Raw genomic sequence first — 15,547 nt, forward strand, 5'->3', positions numbered from 1 at the left:
TCCTTGATGACCTTGGCAGTCGTCCTCTGGCCAGTGGAGCCTGTGCTGGCCCTGCTTGGGAGGGAGTGGCCAGTGCCACGGCTGGCATCTTCCCAGTCACCGCAGCCTCATCAGATGCCACGGTCACTGGCAGAGGGGTGGAGGAGCTGCTGCCATCATCCTTTCATTTTGTTCCTTCGCAGGCACAGTGGTAGGCTTACAGGCTTAGATCTTCCATGCCTTTATCTACCACACATAATTCCTCTGTATATACCTAGCCTTCCCTTTGAATGCAAATTCTTTTGTATCAGTAGGCCCTTTGAACTCCACCTCTTCTAACAATAAAATCTCTTTCATAGTAACAATTTTATTAGTAATATAAACATATTGTTTGGTGTCTCCTAGCTAGGTGCAAGAATTCACCCCCAGTCTTTGAATGGTTTATTCTACAAAAATGCAAATGCACCCTTTATTTTACTGTAAACATCTCAAACCTACTCTACATCAAAGCACCCAGACTAGCTGACTTTAATCCAATTAAGAACACACACCCACACCCGCAGACACAGACCCTACCACCTCCTCCAGGAGGGCAGCAAGGCACTCATCGGAAAAACAAGTGGCTGAATGGCCGCTAGATCTGCCTTCCCATCTGGCCTGTTTTTAAACAATGCGTTGCCATTGGGCCCGGCAGCCAACAGGCCCCCGTCCCCGCTCGGCCCTTCCACGAGCTGTGTTTCATGCTGGGCAGGTCTTAAATGTCCTGCCAGCGTGAAATTGCAGTCAGGCCCCAATCATGGGTAGAGGTCGGATTCCTGACCACCCCCGCCCACTCCACCTAGCCTGCCCAACGAGGGCAAAACTCTTCCCCAGGTTTTCCAGGCCGGCAGCTGCACCATGAGGACTGATGGATCCAGGAGGTGTATGCCTTTTCTCTTATCTACTGGATCCAGCGTGACTGCCTGGGCAAACCCCAGTGATAGGACCCCCCCCCCCCCCCCCCTCCCCAACCTCCTTCACCCTCTCTCAACCCTTCCAATCTCCCCAAACCTTTTCCAGAGGGGCTTCAACCACTTCCCCCCAAGGCATGTGATGCCCCTTCCCAGCCCACAGAAGCCTCTGTATCACTCAGTAACCTTCAATCTCTTCCACCCTACCCCCAAACACCCCAGGTCTCTTATCTCTACTCCCAACCTCTACTTCCAACCCCTTCCCCCTTCCCTCACTAACCCCCCAACCCTCCTCTCATCCACAACCTCAGTCTCTAATCTCCCACTTTCCTATAAGGCCTCTGATTCACTTCCTCTCAGACCCTTGACCTCTCCCCAACTTCACCTATGAGGCCTCCAGGCTCCGAATCTCCCTGTCAGGCCTCTGACTTCACCTGGAGCTTTGCTGTTAAGATTCTGGCCCCACTCTAGGCCTCCCTCTACCCTCTCCGCTGGCCTCCAGTTTTCCCACAAACCATTTCTTTGAGACTTCCAATATACCCTTCCACTACCCCCACCTCCAATATCTCCCCAGGTTTCTCTGAATGCCTCCACAGTGTGCGTGTTACTTTTATCATCAGATGTCTGTGCCCAGGAACGAACCTGATTGACAGGCTTGCTTACCAATCAAGTGAGGAATGCTGCAGCAGAGACTGTGCTCAGGCAAATGGGTTTCTTTCTGCTGGAGTAGAGATAATGAGAGGGATTGGGTGCAGCTTGGCTTGGAAACTTGGGAATGATCACAGTGGTTTGGGCAGAGATCGAAGACAGATGTCGGACTGTGGTCAAGGAAGCCAGTGATTGCGACGAGGGAAGCAGGTTAGCTTAGGACCTTGGAAGAAGCTGAATAACATAGAATAGCATGCCTAAAAATGAGGTGCTTACTTAAAGCTACAACATTTGCATGCTAAGCAGTGAAAGCAGTATGTGATTGATAGAGCTAAGCGATTACACAGGCAACGGATTAGATCAAAGCTCTGCAGTCCTGCCACATTCAGTTGTGAATGGCGGTGGATAATTGAATAACTAAGCACAGGAGGGGTCTCCACGAGCACCCCCATTCTCAATGATGTGGAGACCCAGCACATCAGTGCAACAGAGAAAGCGGAAGCATCTGCAGCCATCTTCAGTCAGAAGTGCTGAATGGATAATCCATCTTGGCCTCTTCCTCAAGTCCACAGCATCACAGATGTTTTACACCGTCTTTAACCAGTTCAATTCACTCCACATGATATCATTAAATAGCTGAAGATACTGGATACTGCAAAAGTTATGGATCCTGAGAACATCCTGACAACAATTCTGAATGCTTGTTCCCAAGACCTAGCTGTACTCTTAGTCAAGCTGTTCCAGTCCAGCTGCAACACATGCTTCTACCCGATGATGTTGAAAATTGTCCAGGTATGTCCTTTTCAGAAAAAGCAGGACAATCCAATCTGGCTAATTACCATCCCATCAATCTACACGTGATCATCAGCAAAGTGTTGGAAGGTATCATGGACAGTGCTATCAAGGTACACCTACACAGCAATAGCCTGCTTACCGATGCTCAGTTTGAGTTCCACCAGGGCTACCTGGTTTGAGACTTCATTGCGGCCTTAGTCCAAACATGGAGAAAACAGAGGTGAGGTAAGAGTGACTGCCTTTAATATCAAGACAGCATTTGACTCGGTGTGGCATCAGGGAACACTAGGAAAATTGAAGTCTATGGGAATTGGGGAAAACTTTCCACTGGCTGCAGTCATAGCTAGCACAAAGGAATATGGTTGTGGTGGTTGGAGGCCAATCACCTCAGCCCAAGACATTGCTGCAGGATTTCCTCAGGATAGTATCCGAGACCCAACCATCTTCAACTGCTTCATCAGTGACTTACACTCCATCATAAGATCAAAATTTGAGATCTTCACAGATGATTGCACAGTGTTCAATATCAGTTCCAGTTCCAGCTCGTCAGTTAGGAATGGGCAATAAATGTAGCTTTACCAGTGTTGCTCACATCACCTAAAAGAATAAAAAAAAGATAGTTTAAATATCTTTCTCCTTCAAAGACTAATGCTCAAAACTATCAGAACATGCATAAAAACACACAGGAATATGTAAAATCCTTACATATCTGCAAATATCACATAACCTGTATTGTACCATGAATGAAGCAAATGTATCTTTTATGATTTTTTTCTAAATGATATTGCGCACTTGTAGCTCAAAGCTTTTTCACCTTGCATGAAACATAGACTTATCCTTATACTGAAATGAAACAGGTGCATATCTAATACCTGGATTCTCAATGCTTGCAGCAGACTTCATTCGCCCTTAAAAACAAAAAACTGCGGATGCTAGAAATCCAAAACAAAAACAGAATTACCTGGAAAAACTCAGCAGGTCTGGCAGCATCGGCGGAGAAGAAAAGAGTTGACGTTTCAAGTTCTGTTGAAGGGTCATGATGACTTGAAACGTCAACTCTTTTCTTATCCGCCGACGCTGCCAGACCTGCTGAGTTTTTCCAGGTAATTCTGTTTTTGTTTTCATTCGCCCTTCACTGGCGAACTGCCTATTAACATCAACAGCTCGCTGCTCAACAGTCATGGGGCCTGAGGTTCAGCATCAGGTGTGCCTCTGGTTTCACCATTCAGGCAGAGCCGTCATAACCTGCACCTGCTGCATGCCCTTAAAATGGAAACACCTGAATTTCTGGGCCCATAACCTCAAAGTTCTTTAAGGATAACAGATTTAAGGCAGATCATACACAAAAATAATTTATTAATTGGCTGAAAAAAGTATTTTTTTCTTAAATCGTGAATAAAGACAACTTCAACTCAATTTATTATGCTTTGTATTATAGACATTGACGAATGCGTATCGTTTGATGTTTGTTTTAATGGACTTTGTACAAATACTGAGGGATCTTACACATGTTCATCCTGCAATTTTGGATACATAATATCAGAAGACAGAGGCAGATGTGAAGGTAGGTATGACAGAGATTTGGTGTAGGAGTTCCATGCTTGAAATATGGAGTTTGTTTACACTGCTATTCCCCCAGGGCATCAACTCAGGAAACTGAATAATGTGCTGAGGAACAGATTGCTGGGCTGCTGTGAGAACCTGCAAGCCCCTTTCTGCACTGGTATCTTCAGTCATGATGGTAACAGTCTGATCCTATATGACACCAAGCTGGGTTTGCTTAACAGCAAGCAGAGATATCATGACCTCACTCTGAGCTTCTATTGCAAAGATGTTATGTGGCTTTTGTCTGTGCTGCAATGGAAGCTAAGACAACCACTATCAGATGTTGCATCACAGCTGGACCCATTGTGTACTCATGGGTCTGGATTTTATGGTTCCACCCGTCTGGCGGGATATTACGTCCCGGCAAATTGAATGGAGATTTAAATGACTCACTGCATCCACCGGGGGGAAATATGCCATGGCGGGGCCATAAAATCCTGGCCATGGAATTGGCCACCATTTTCACACTGAAAAGGATGGGCTCCAACTTCTGCATGAATCCCTATGTCAAGTGGGAGCCAAACTCCTCCATTCCCCTTGATAATGCCAATAGGCTCTCTAGCAGACCTGCCTGTGGAACAAGTATTTCTATGTTAAAAGCAAAAAACTGCGGGTGTTGGAAATCCAAAACGAAAATAAAAATACCTGGAAAAACTCAGCAGGTCTGGCAGCATCTGTGGAGAGGAACACAGTTAACGTTTCCTGTCCGTATGACTCTTCAACAGAACTAAGTAAAAATAGAAAAGAGGTGAAATATAAGCTGGTTTAAGGGGGGTTAGAGCTGGTTGGAGGGCCAGTGATAGGTGGAGATAGTCAAAAGATGTCATAGACAAAAGGACAAAGAGATGTTGAAGGTTGTGATATTATCTAAGGAATGTGCTAATTAAGGGTAAAAAGCAGGACAAGCAAGGTACAGATAGCCCTAGTAGGGGTGGGGTGGGGTGAAGGGAAGGGATCATAATAGGCTAAAAGGTAGAGATAAAACAATGGATGGAAATATATTTAAAAATAATGGAAATAGGTGGGAAAATAAAAATCTATATAAATTATTGGGAAAAAAAGGGGGGGTGGAATCGGAAAGGGTGTGGGGATGGAGGAGAGAGTTCATGATCTAAAATTGTTGAACTCAATATTCAGTCCGGAAGACTATAAAGTGCCTAGTCGGAAGATGAGGTGCTGCTCCTCCAGTTTGTGTTGAGCTTCACTAGAACAATGCAGCAGGCTAAGGAAGGACATGTGGGCATGAGAGCAGGGTGGAGTGTTGAAATGGCAAGCGACAGGGCGGTCTGGGTCATGCTTGTGGACAGACCGAAGGTGTTCTGCAAAGTGGTCACCCAGTCTGCGTTTGGTCTCTCCAATGTAGAGGAAACTGTATTGGGAGCAACAATTGCAGCAGACTAAATTGAGGGAAGTGCAAGTGAAATGCTGCTTCACTTGAAAAGAGCGTTTGGGCCCTTGGATGGTGAGGAGAGGGGAAGTAAAGTGGCAGGTGTTGCACCTTCTGCAGTTGCATGGGAATATGCCATGGGAGGGGGTTGAGGTGTAGGGGGTGATGGAAGAGTGAACCAGGGTGTCCTGGAGGGAATGATCCCTGCGGAATGCCGTTGGGGGGGTGAAGGGAAGATGTGTTTGGTGGTGGCATCATGCTGGAGTTGGCGGAAATGGCGGAAGAAGATCCTTTGAATGCGGAGACTGGTGGGGTGATGAGTGAGGACAAGGGGGACCCTATCATGGTTCTGGGAGGGAGAGGAAGGTGTGAGGGCGCGGGAGATGGGCCGGACACAGTGGAGGACCCTGTCAACCACCGTGGGTGGAAAACCTCGGTTAAGGAAGAAGGAAGATATGTCAGAGGAACTGTTTTTGAAAGTGACCTCATCAGAACAGTTGCGATGGAGGCGAAGGACCTGAGAGAATGGGATGGAGTCCTTACAGGAAGTGGGGTGTGAGGAGCTGTAGTCGAGGCAGCTGTGGGAGTCGGTAGGCTTGTAATGAATATTGGTGGACAGTCTATCCCTAGAAATTGAGATGGAGAGGTCAAGGAAGGGAAGGGAAGTGTCAGAGATGGACCATGTGAAAATGATGGAGGGGTGGAAATTGGAAGCAAAATTAATAAATTTTTCCAGGTCCAGATGAGAGCATGAAGCAGCACCGAAGCAATCATCAATGTACTAGAGAAAGAGTTGTGGGAGGGGGCTGGAGTAGGACTGGAACAAGGAATGTTCCACATACCCCATAAAGAGACATGCATAGCTGGGGCCCATGTGGGTACCCATAGCCACACCATTTATTTGGAGGAAGTGAGAGGAGTTTAAGGAGAAATTGTTCAGTGTCAGAACTAGTTCAGCCAGACGGAGGAGAGTAGTGGTGGATGAGGATTGTTTAGGCCTCTGTTCGAGGAAGAAGCAGAGAGCCATCAGACCATCCTGGTGGGGGATGGAGGTGTAGAGGGATTGGGCGTCCATGGTGAAGAGGAGGTGGTTGGGGCCTGGGAATTGGAAATGTTGATATGATGTAGGGTGTCAGAGGAATCATGGATGTAGGTGGGAAGGGACTGGACAAGGGGAGAGAGAATGGAGTCAAGATAGCAAGAAATGAGTTCCGTGGGGCAGGCACAGGCTGACATGATAGGTCTGCCGGGACAGTCATGTTTGTGGATTTTGGGTAGGAGGTAGAAGCGGACCGTCGGAGGTTGGGAGGCGAACAGGTTGGAAGCTGTGGAAGGAAGATCTCCAGAGGAAATGAGGTCAGTAACAGTCCTGGAAACAGTGGCTTGATGTTCAGTGGTGGGGTCATGGTCCAGGGGAGGTAGGAGGAAGTGTCTGCAAGTTGACGCTCAGCCTCTGCGAGGTAGAGGTCAATGCGCCAGACAACAATAGCACCACCTTTGTCAGCAGGTTTGATGACAATGTCAAGGTTGGACCTGAGAGAACAGAGTGCAGCAAGTTCAGAGAGAAACAGGTTAGAATGGGTGAGAGGAGCAAAGAAATTGAGACGACTAACGTCACGCCGACAGTTCTCAATGAAAAGATCAAGAGAACGTAAGAATCCAGAGGGAGGGGTCCAGGTAGTGGGAGAATAATGGAGGCGGATAAAAGGATCCATTGAATGGGGAGAGGACCTGCCCAAAGAAGTGAGCACGGAGACGAAGGCGGTGGAAGAAGAATTCAGCATCGTGCCGAGTCCAAAATTCATTGCGATGAGGGCGTAAGGGTATGAAACTAAATCCTTTGCTGAGCACTGAACGTTCAGCATCGGAGAGGGGAAGGTCAGGGGGTATGGCGAATACACGTCCGGGGCTGGGATTGGAAGACGGGATGGGGACAGATGGAAAGGCAGGGGTGGAGGGTCCTGGATGTGTGTTGGTGTCAATGAGTTGTTGGAGCTTGTGTTCCTTTGCATCTGAAAGAAAGAGACAAAGTTTCTTGTTGAGGCGTTGGATAAGACAAAGAATAAAATGAAACTGGGGGCACGTGCAGCTTAGAAATAGGGTGCGGCGGTGCTGCTGGAGAGAGAGGTCGAGTGTGTTCATATGGCTGCGTGTGGCACTGAGTGTGGATCTTAGAATGCAACGAGAACAGCAGTCCAAGGAGCGTTGTATGTCCCGTAGATACCTGTAATCCTGGGTGGTTTCGAAACATGAGGGATGGAACTTCAGTTGAAATCCAATTGGGGTAAGTTGGAGACAGAGACAGTCACTGAGGAAGGAAATATGGCTGTGAAAGCGGGTTTTAGTAAACACCTTGTCAAACACCAGGAGGGAAATGGAAAGCAATGAAGGTGAACAAGGCAAAAGAGAGACACGGAAATCCTGTCGGAGAGAAGAGCAATACTTCTTCAAGGCAGGCATTCCTTGAAGAGAATTGGCAGTCAACAAGGCAAAAGAGAGACATGGAAATCCTGTCGGAGAGAAGAGCAATAATTTTCAAGGTAGGCATTCCTTGAAGAGAATTGGCAGTCAACAGGCAGAGCACCTGCACCTGCTGCATGCCCTTAAAATGGAAACACCTGAATTTCTGGGCCCATAACCTCAAAGTTCTTTAAGGATAACAGATTTAAGGCAGATCATATACAAAAATAATTTATTAATTGGCTGAAAAACGTATTTTTTTCTTAAATCGTGAATAAAGACAACTTCAACTCAATTTATTTTGCTTTGTATTATAGACATTGACGAATGTGTATCGCTTGATGTTTGTTTTAATGGACTTTGTACAAATACTGAGGGATCTTACACATGTTCATCCTGCAATTCTGGATACAGAATATCAGAAGACAGAGACAGATGTGAAGGTAGGTATGACAGAGATTTGGTGTAGGAGTTCCATGCTTGAAATATGAAGTTTGTTTACACTGCCATTCCCCCAGGGCATCAACTCAGGAAACTGAATAATGTGCTGAGGAACAGATTGCTGGAATGCTGTGAGAACCTGCAAGCCCCTTTCTGCACTGGTATCTTCAGTCATGATGGTAACAGTCTGATCCTATATGACACCAAGCTGGGTTTGCTTAACAGCAAGCAGAGATATCATGACCTCACTCTGAGCTTCCATTGCATAGATGTTGTGTGGCTTCTGTCTGTGCTGCAATGGAAGCTAAGACAACCAATATCAGATGTTGCATCACAGCCAGACCCATAGTGTACTCATGGGTCTGGATTTTATGGTTCCTCTCGCCTGGCGGGATATTACAGTCCTGGCAAACTGAATGGAGATTTAAATGACTCACTGCATCCACCGGGGGGAAATATGCCATGGCGGGGCCATAAAATCCTGGCCGTGGAATTGGCCACTATTTTCACACTGAAAAGGATGGGCTCCAACTTCTGCATGAATCCCTATGTCAAGTGGGAGCCAAACTCCTCCATTCCCTTGACAATGACAATAGGCTGTCGAGCAGACCTGCCTGTGGAACAAGTATTTCTATGTTAAAAGCAAAAAACTGCGGATGCTGGAAATCCAAAACGAAAATAAAAATACCTGGAAAAACTCAGCAGGTCTGGCAGCATCTGCGGAGAGGAACACAGTTAACGTTTCAAGTCTGTATGACTCTTCAACAGAACTAAGGAAAAATAGAAAAGAGGTGAAATATAAGCTGGTTTAACGGGGTGGGGGGGGGATAGAGCTGGATAGAGGGCTAGTGATAGGAGGAGATAGCCAAAAGATGTCATAGACAAAAGGACAAAGAGGTGTTGAAGGCGGTAATATTATCTAAGGAATGTGCTAAATAAGGGTAAAAAGCAGGACAAGCAAGGTACAGTTAGCCATAGTGGGGGGTGGGGTGGGGTGAGGGGATGGGATCAAAATTGGCTAAAAGGTAGAGATAAAACAATGAATGGAAATATGTTTAAAAATAATGGAAATAGGTGGGAAAAGAAGAATCTAAATAAATTATTGGAAAAAAAAGGGTGGGTGGAATCGGAAAGGGTGTGGGGATGGAGGAGAGAGTTCATGATCTAAAATTGTTGAACTCAGTATTCAGTCCGGAAGGCTGTAAAGTGCCTAGTCAGAAGATGAAGTGCTTTTCCTCCAGTTTGTGTTGAGCTTCACTGGAACAATGCAGCAGGCCAAAGAGGGACATGTGGGCATGAGACCAGGATGGAGTGTTGAAATGGCAAGCGACAGGGAGGTCTGGGTCATGCTTGCGGACAGACCGAAGGTGTTCTGCAAAGCGGTCACCCAGTCTGCGTTTGGTCTCTCCATTGTAGAGGAAACTGCATTGGGAGCAATGAATGCAGTAGACTAAACTGAGGGAAGTGCAAGTGAAATGCTTTACTTGAAAAGAGTGTTTGGGCCCTTGGACGGTGAGGAGAGGGGAAGTAAAGTGGCAGGTGTTACACCTTCTGCAGTTGCATGGGAAGGTGCCGTGGGAGGAGATTGAGGTGTAGGGGTGATGGAGGAGTGAAGCAGGGTGTCCCGGAGGGAATGACCCTTGCGGAATGCTGCCGGGGGGGGTGAAGGAAAGATGTGTTTGGTGGTGGCATCATGCTGGAGTTGGCGGAAATGGCGGAAGATGATCCTTTGAATGCGGAGACTGGCGGGGTGATAAGTGAGGAAAAGGGGGACCCTATCATGGTTCTGGGAGGGAGAAGAAGGTATGAGGGCGCAGTAGATGGGCCGGACACGGTTGAGGACCCTGTCAACCACCGTGGGCGGAAAGCCTCGGTTAAGGAAGAAGGAAGACATGTCAGAGGAACTGTTTTTGAAAGTGGCATCATCAGAACAGATGCGACGGACGCGAAGGAACTGAGAGAATGGGATGGAGTCCTTACAGGAAGCAGGGTGTGAGGAGCTGTAGTCGAGGTAGCTGTGGGAGTCGGTAGGCCTGTAATGAATATTGGTGGACAGTCTATCCCCAGAAATTGAGATGGAGAGGTCAAGGAAGGCAAGGGAATTGTCAGAGATGGACCATGTGAAAATGATGGAGGTGTGGAAATTGGAAGCAAGATTAATAAATTTTTCCAGGTGCAGACGAGAGCATGAAGCAGCACCGAAGCAATCTTCAACGTACCGGAGAAAGAGTTGTGGGAGGGGGCCAGAGTAGGACAGGCATAGCTGGGGCCCATGCGGGTACCCATAGCCACACCATTTATTTGGAAGAAGTGAGAGGAGTTTAAGGAGAAATTGTTCAGTGTGAGAACAAGTTCAGCCAGACGGAGGAGAGTAGATGTGGATGAGGATTGTTCAGGCCTCTGTTCAAGGAAGAAGTGGAGAGCCATCAGACCATCCTGGTGGGGGATGGAGGTGTAGAGGGATTGGACGTCCATGGTAAAGAGGAGGTGGTTGGAGCCAGGGAATTGGAAATTGTTGATATGATGTAGAGTGTTAGAGGAATCATGGATGTAGGTGGGAAGGGACTGGACAAGGGGAGAGAGAATGCAGTCAAGATAGCAAGAAATGAGTTCCGTGGGGCAGGAACAGGCTGACATGATTGGTTTGCCGGGACAGTCCTGTTTGTAGATTTTGGGTAGGAGGTAGAAGCGGGCCGTCTGAGGTTGGGAGATGATCAGGTTGGAAGCTGTGGAAGGAAGATCTCCAGAGGAGATGAGGTCAGTAACAGTCCTGGAAACAATGGCTTGATGTTCAGTGGTGGGGTCATGGTCCAGGGGAGGTAGGAGGAAGTGCCTACGAGTTGACGCTCAGCCTCTGCGAGGTAGAGGTCAATGCGCCAGACAACAATAGCACCATCCTTGCCCGCAGGTTTGATGACAATGTCAAGGTTGGACCTGAGAGAACAGAGTGCAAAAAGTTCAGAGAGAGACAGGTTAGAGTGGGTGAGAGGAGCAGAGAAATTGAGACGACTAATGTCACGCTGACAGTTCTCAATGAAAAGATCAAGAGAACGTAAGAATCCAGAGTGTGGGGTCCAGGTGGAGGGAGAATATTGGAGGCAGGTAAAAGAATCCATTGAGTGGGGAGAGGACTCCTGCCCAAAGAAGTGAGCACGGAGACGAAGGCGGCGGACGAAGAGTTCAGCATCGTGCCGAGCCCAAAATTCATTGAGATGAGGGCGTAAGAGTATGAAACTAAATCCTTTGCTGAGCACTGAACGTTCAGCATCGGAGAGGGGAAGGTTAGGGGGTGCGGCGCATACACGTCCGTGGCTGGGGTTGGAAGACGGAATGGGGACAGAGGGACAGGCAGGGATGGAGAGTCCGGGATGGGTGTTGGTGTCGATGAGTTGTTGGAGCTTGCGTTCCTTTGCACCTGAAAGAAAGAGACAAAGTTTCTTGTTGAGGCTTCAGATGAGACAAAGAATAAAATGAAACTGGGGGCACGCGCAGCTTAGAAATAGGGTGCGGCGGTGCTACTGGAGAGAGAGGTCGAGTGTGTTAATATGGCGGCGCATGGCACTGAGTATGGATCTCAGAATGTGACGAGAACAGCAGTCCGAGGAGCGTTGTATGTCCTGGAGATACCTGTATTCCTGCGTGGGTTCGAAACATGAGGGATGGAACTTCAGTTGAAATCCACGTGGGGTAAGTTGGAGACGGACACAGTCACTGAGGAAGGAAATATGGCTGTGAAAGCGGGTTTTAGTAAACACTTTGTCAAACACCAAGAGAGAAATAGAAAGCAATGAAGGTGAACAAGGCAAAAGAGAGACACGGAAATCCTGTCGGAGAGAAGAGCAATACTTCTTTAAGGTCGGCATTCCTTGAAGAGAATTGGCAGTCAACAGGCAGAGATGTCATAACTTGTACCTGTTGCATGCTCTTAAGATGGAAACACCTGAATTTCTGGGCCCATAACCTCAAAGTTTTTTAAGGATAACAGATTTAAGGCAGATCATATACAAAAATAATTTATTAATTGGCTGAAAAACGTATTTTTTTTCTTAAATCGTGAATAAGGACAACTTCAACTCAATTTATTGTGCTTTATATTATAGACATTGACGAATGTGTATCGCTTGATGTTTGTTTTAATGGACTTTGTACAAATACTGAGGGATCTTACACATGTTCATCCTGCAATTCTGGATACATAATATCAGAAGACAGAGACAGATGTGAAGGTAGGTATGACAGAGATTTGGTGTAGGAGTTCCATGCTTGAAATATGAAGTTTGTTTAGAATATGAACTCTGCTACTCGACCCCTCTCTCCAGCAGCACCACCGCACCCTATTTCTAAGCTGCGCGTGCCCCCAATTTCATTTTATTCTTCGTCTCATCCGATGCCTCAACAAGAAACTTTGTCTCTTTCTTTCAGGTGCAAAGGAATGCAAGCTCCAACAACTCATCGGCACCAACACCCATCCAGTACCCTCCATCCCTGCCTGTCCCTCTGTCCCCATCCCTTCTTCCAAACCCAGCCCCGGACGTGTATTCGCCATACCCCCTCCGATGCTGAACGTTCAGTGCTCAGCAAAGGATTTAGTTTCATACCCTTAACACCCTCATCACAATGAATTTCGGGCTCTTCCACCGCCTTCGCTCCATGCCCACTTCTTTGGGCAGGAGTCCTCTCCCCACTCAATGGATCCTTTTACCTGCCTCCAATATTCTCCCTCCACCTGGACTCCTCTGGATTCTTACCTTCTCTTGATCTTTTCATTGAGAACTGTCAGCGTGACATTAGTCGTCTCAATTTCTCTGCTCCTCTCACCCACTCTAACCTGTCTCTCTCTGAACTTGCTGCACTCTGTTCTCTCAGGTCCAACCCTGACATTGTCATCAAACCTGCTGACAAGGGTGGTGCTATTGTTGTCTGGCGCACTGACCTCTACCTCGCAGAGGCTGAGCATCAACTCGCAGACACTTCTTCCTACCTCCCCCTGGACCATGACTCCACCACTGAACATCAAGCTATTGTTTGCAGGACTGTTACTGACCTCATCTCCTCTGGAGATCTTCCTTCCACAGTTTCCAACCTCATAGTCTCCCAATCTCGGTCGGCCCGCTTCTACCTCCTACCCAAAATCCACAAAAATGACTGTCCCGGCAGACTGTTTGTGTCTGCCTGTTCCTGCTGCACGGAACTCATTTCTTGCTATCTTGACTGCATTCTCTCTCCCCTTGTCCAGTCCCTTCCCACCTACATCCGTGACACCCTACATCATTTCAACAATTTCCAGTTCCCTGGCCCCAACCGCCTCCTCTTCACCATGGACGTGCAATCCCTCTACACCTCCATTCCTCAGCAGGATGGTCTGATGGCTCTCCGCTTCTTCCTCGAACAATCCCCATCCACCACTACTCTTCTCCGTCTGGCTGACCTTGTTCTCTCACTAAACAATTTCTCCTTAAACTCCTCTCACTTCCTCCAGATAAATGGTGTGGCTATGGGTACCCGTATGGGCCCCAGCTATGCCTGTCTCTTTATGAGATATGTGGAACATTCCTTGTTCCAGTCCTACTCCGGGCCCCTCCCACAACTCTTTCTCCAGTACATCGATGATTGCTTCAGTGCTGCTTCATGCTCTCATCTGGACCTGGAAAAATTTATTAATTTTGCTTCCAATTTCCACCTCTCCATCATTTTCATATGGTCCATCTCTGACAATTCCCTTCCCTTCCTTGACCTCTCTGTCTCAATTTCTGGTGATAGACTGTCCACCAATATTCATTACAAGCCTACCAACTCCCACAGCTACCTCAACTACAGCTCCTCACACCCCGCTTCCTGTAAGGACTCCATCCCATTCTCTCAGTTCCTTTGCCTCCGTCGCATCTGTTCTGATGATGTCACTTTCAAAACAGTTCCTCTGACATGTCTTCCTTCTTTCTTAACCGAGGCTTTCCGCCCACGGTGGTTGACAGGGTCCTCAACCGTGTCCGGCCCATCTACCGCGCCCTCTCACCTTCCTCTCCCTCCCAGCAGCATGATAGGGTCTCCCTTGTCCTCACTTATCACCCCACCAGTCTCCGCATTCAAAGGATCATCTTCCGCCATTTCCGCCAACTCCAGCATGATGCTGCCACCAAACACATCTTCCCATCACCACCCCCGGCGGCATTCTGCAGGGATCATTCCCTCCGGGACACCCTGGTCCACTCCTCCATCACCCCCTACACCTCAATCTCCTCCCACGGCACCTTCCCATGCAACTGCAGAAGGTGCAACACCTGCCCCTTTACTTCCCCTCTCCTCACCGTCCAAGGGCCCAAACACTCCTTTCAAGTAAAGCAGCATTTTACTTGCACTTCCCTCAATTTAGTCTACTGCATTCGTTGCTCCCAATACAGTTTTCCCTACATTGGAGAGACCAAACGCAGACTGGGTGACTGCTTTGCAGAACCTTTGACCTATCCGCAATCATGACCCAGACCTCCCTGTTGCTTGCCATTTCAACACTCCACCCTGCTCTCATGCCCACATGTCCATCCTTGGCCTGCTGCCTTGTTCCAATGAAGCTCAACACAAACTGGAGGAACAGCACCTCATCTTCTGACTAGGCACTTTACAGCCTTCTGGACTAAATATTGAGTTCAACAATTTTAGATCATGAACTCTCTCCTCCATCCCCACACCCTTTCCGATTTCCCCCCCCCCCACTTTTTTTCCAATAATTTATTTAGATTTTTCTTTTCTCACCTATTTCCATTATTTTTAAATATATTTCCATCCATTGTTTTATCTCTTCCTTTTAGCCAATTTCGATCCCTTCCCTTCATCCCACCCCACCCCCACTGTCTGTACCTTGCTTGTCCTGCTTTCTACCCTTAATTAGTACTTTCCTTAGATAATATCATCACCTTCAACACCTCTTTGTCCTTTTGTCCCTGATATCTTTTGGCTATCTCCACCTATGACTGGCCCTCTATCCAGCTCTACCACCACCCCCCCCCCACCTTAAACCAGCTTATATTTCACCTGTTTTCTATTTTTACTTAGTTCTGTTGAAGAGTCATACGGACTCGAAACGTTAACTGTGTTCCTCTCCGCAGATGCTGCCAGACCTGCTGAGTTTTTCCTGGTATTTTTACTTTTGTTATGTATTTCTATGTGCATGCCACCCAGCCTTCTCCTGTACACTGTTCTATCAAAATCTTCATCTGGGTTTCCTCCAGCAGAAGTCATTTCATCTTTTGGGGAGCTGACACGTGATACACTTTCACGCTGGTCTGGC

The 15,547-nt window shown here is 47.4% G+C and overlaps 1 protein-coding gene across 1 annotated transcript in view; it reads left to right on the top strand.

Annotated features, from left to right (window-relative positions):
• Positions 1-15,547, top strand: part of LOC121292264 (latent-transforming growth factor beta-binding protein 2-like) — a 658,547-nt gene that overhangs the window by 504,139 nt on the left and 138,861 nt on the right. Inside the window, exons 22-24 of the mRNA XM_041214068.1 lie at positions 3,811-3,936; positions 8,142-8,267; positions 12,366-12,491. Of these exons, the coding sequence (XP_041070002.1) occupies positions 3,811-3,936; positions 8,142-8,267; positions 12,366-12,491 (378 nt within the window). The remainder of the gene's footprint in view (positions 1-3,810; positions 3,937-8,141; positions 8,268-12,365; positions 12,492-15,547) is intronic.

The sequence above is a fragment of the Carcharodon carcharias genome, chromosome 20 (genome assembly GCF_017639515.1).
Source record: "Carcharodon carcharias isolate sCarCar2 chromosome 20, sCarCar2.pri, whole genome shotgun sequence".
Lineage (NCBI taxonomy): Eukaryota > Metazoa > Chordata > Chondrichthyes > Lamniformes > Lamnidae > Carcharodon > Carcharodon carcharias.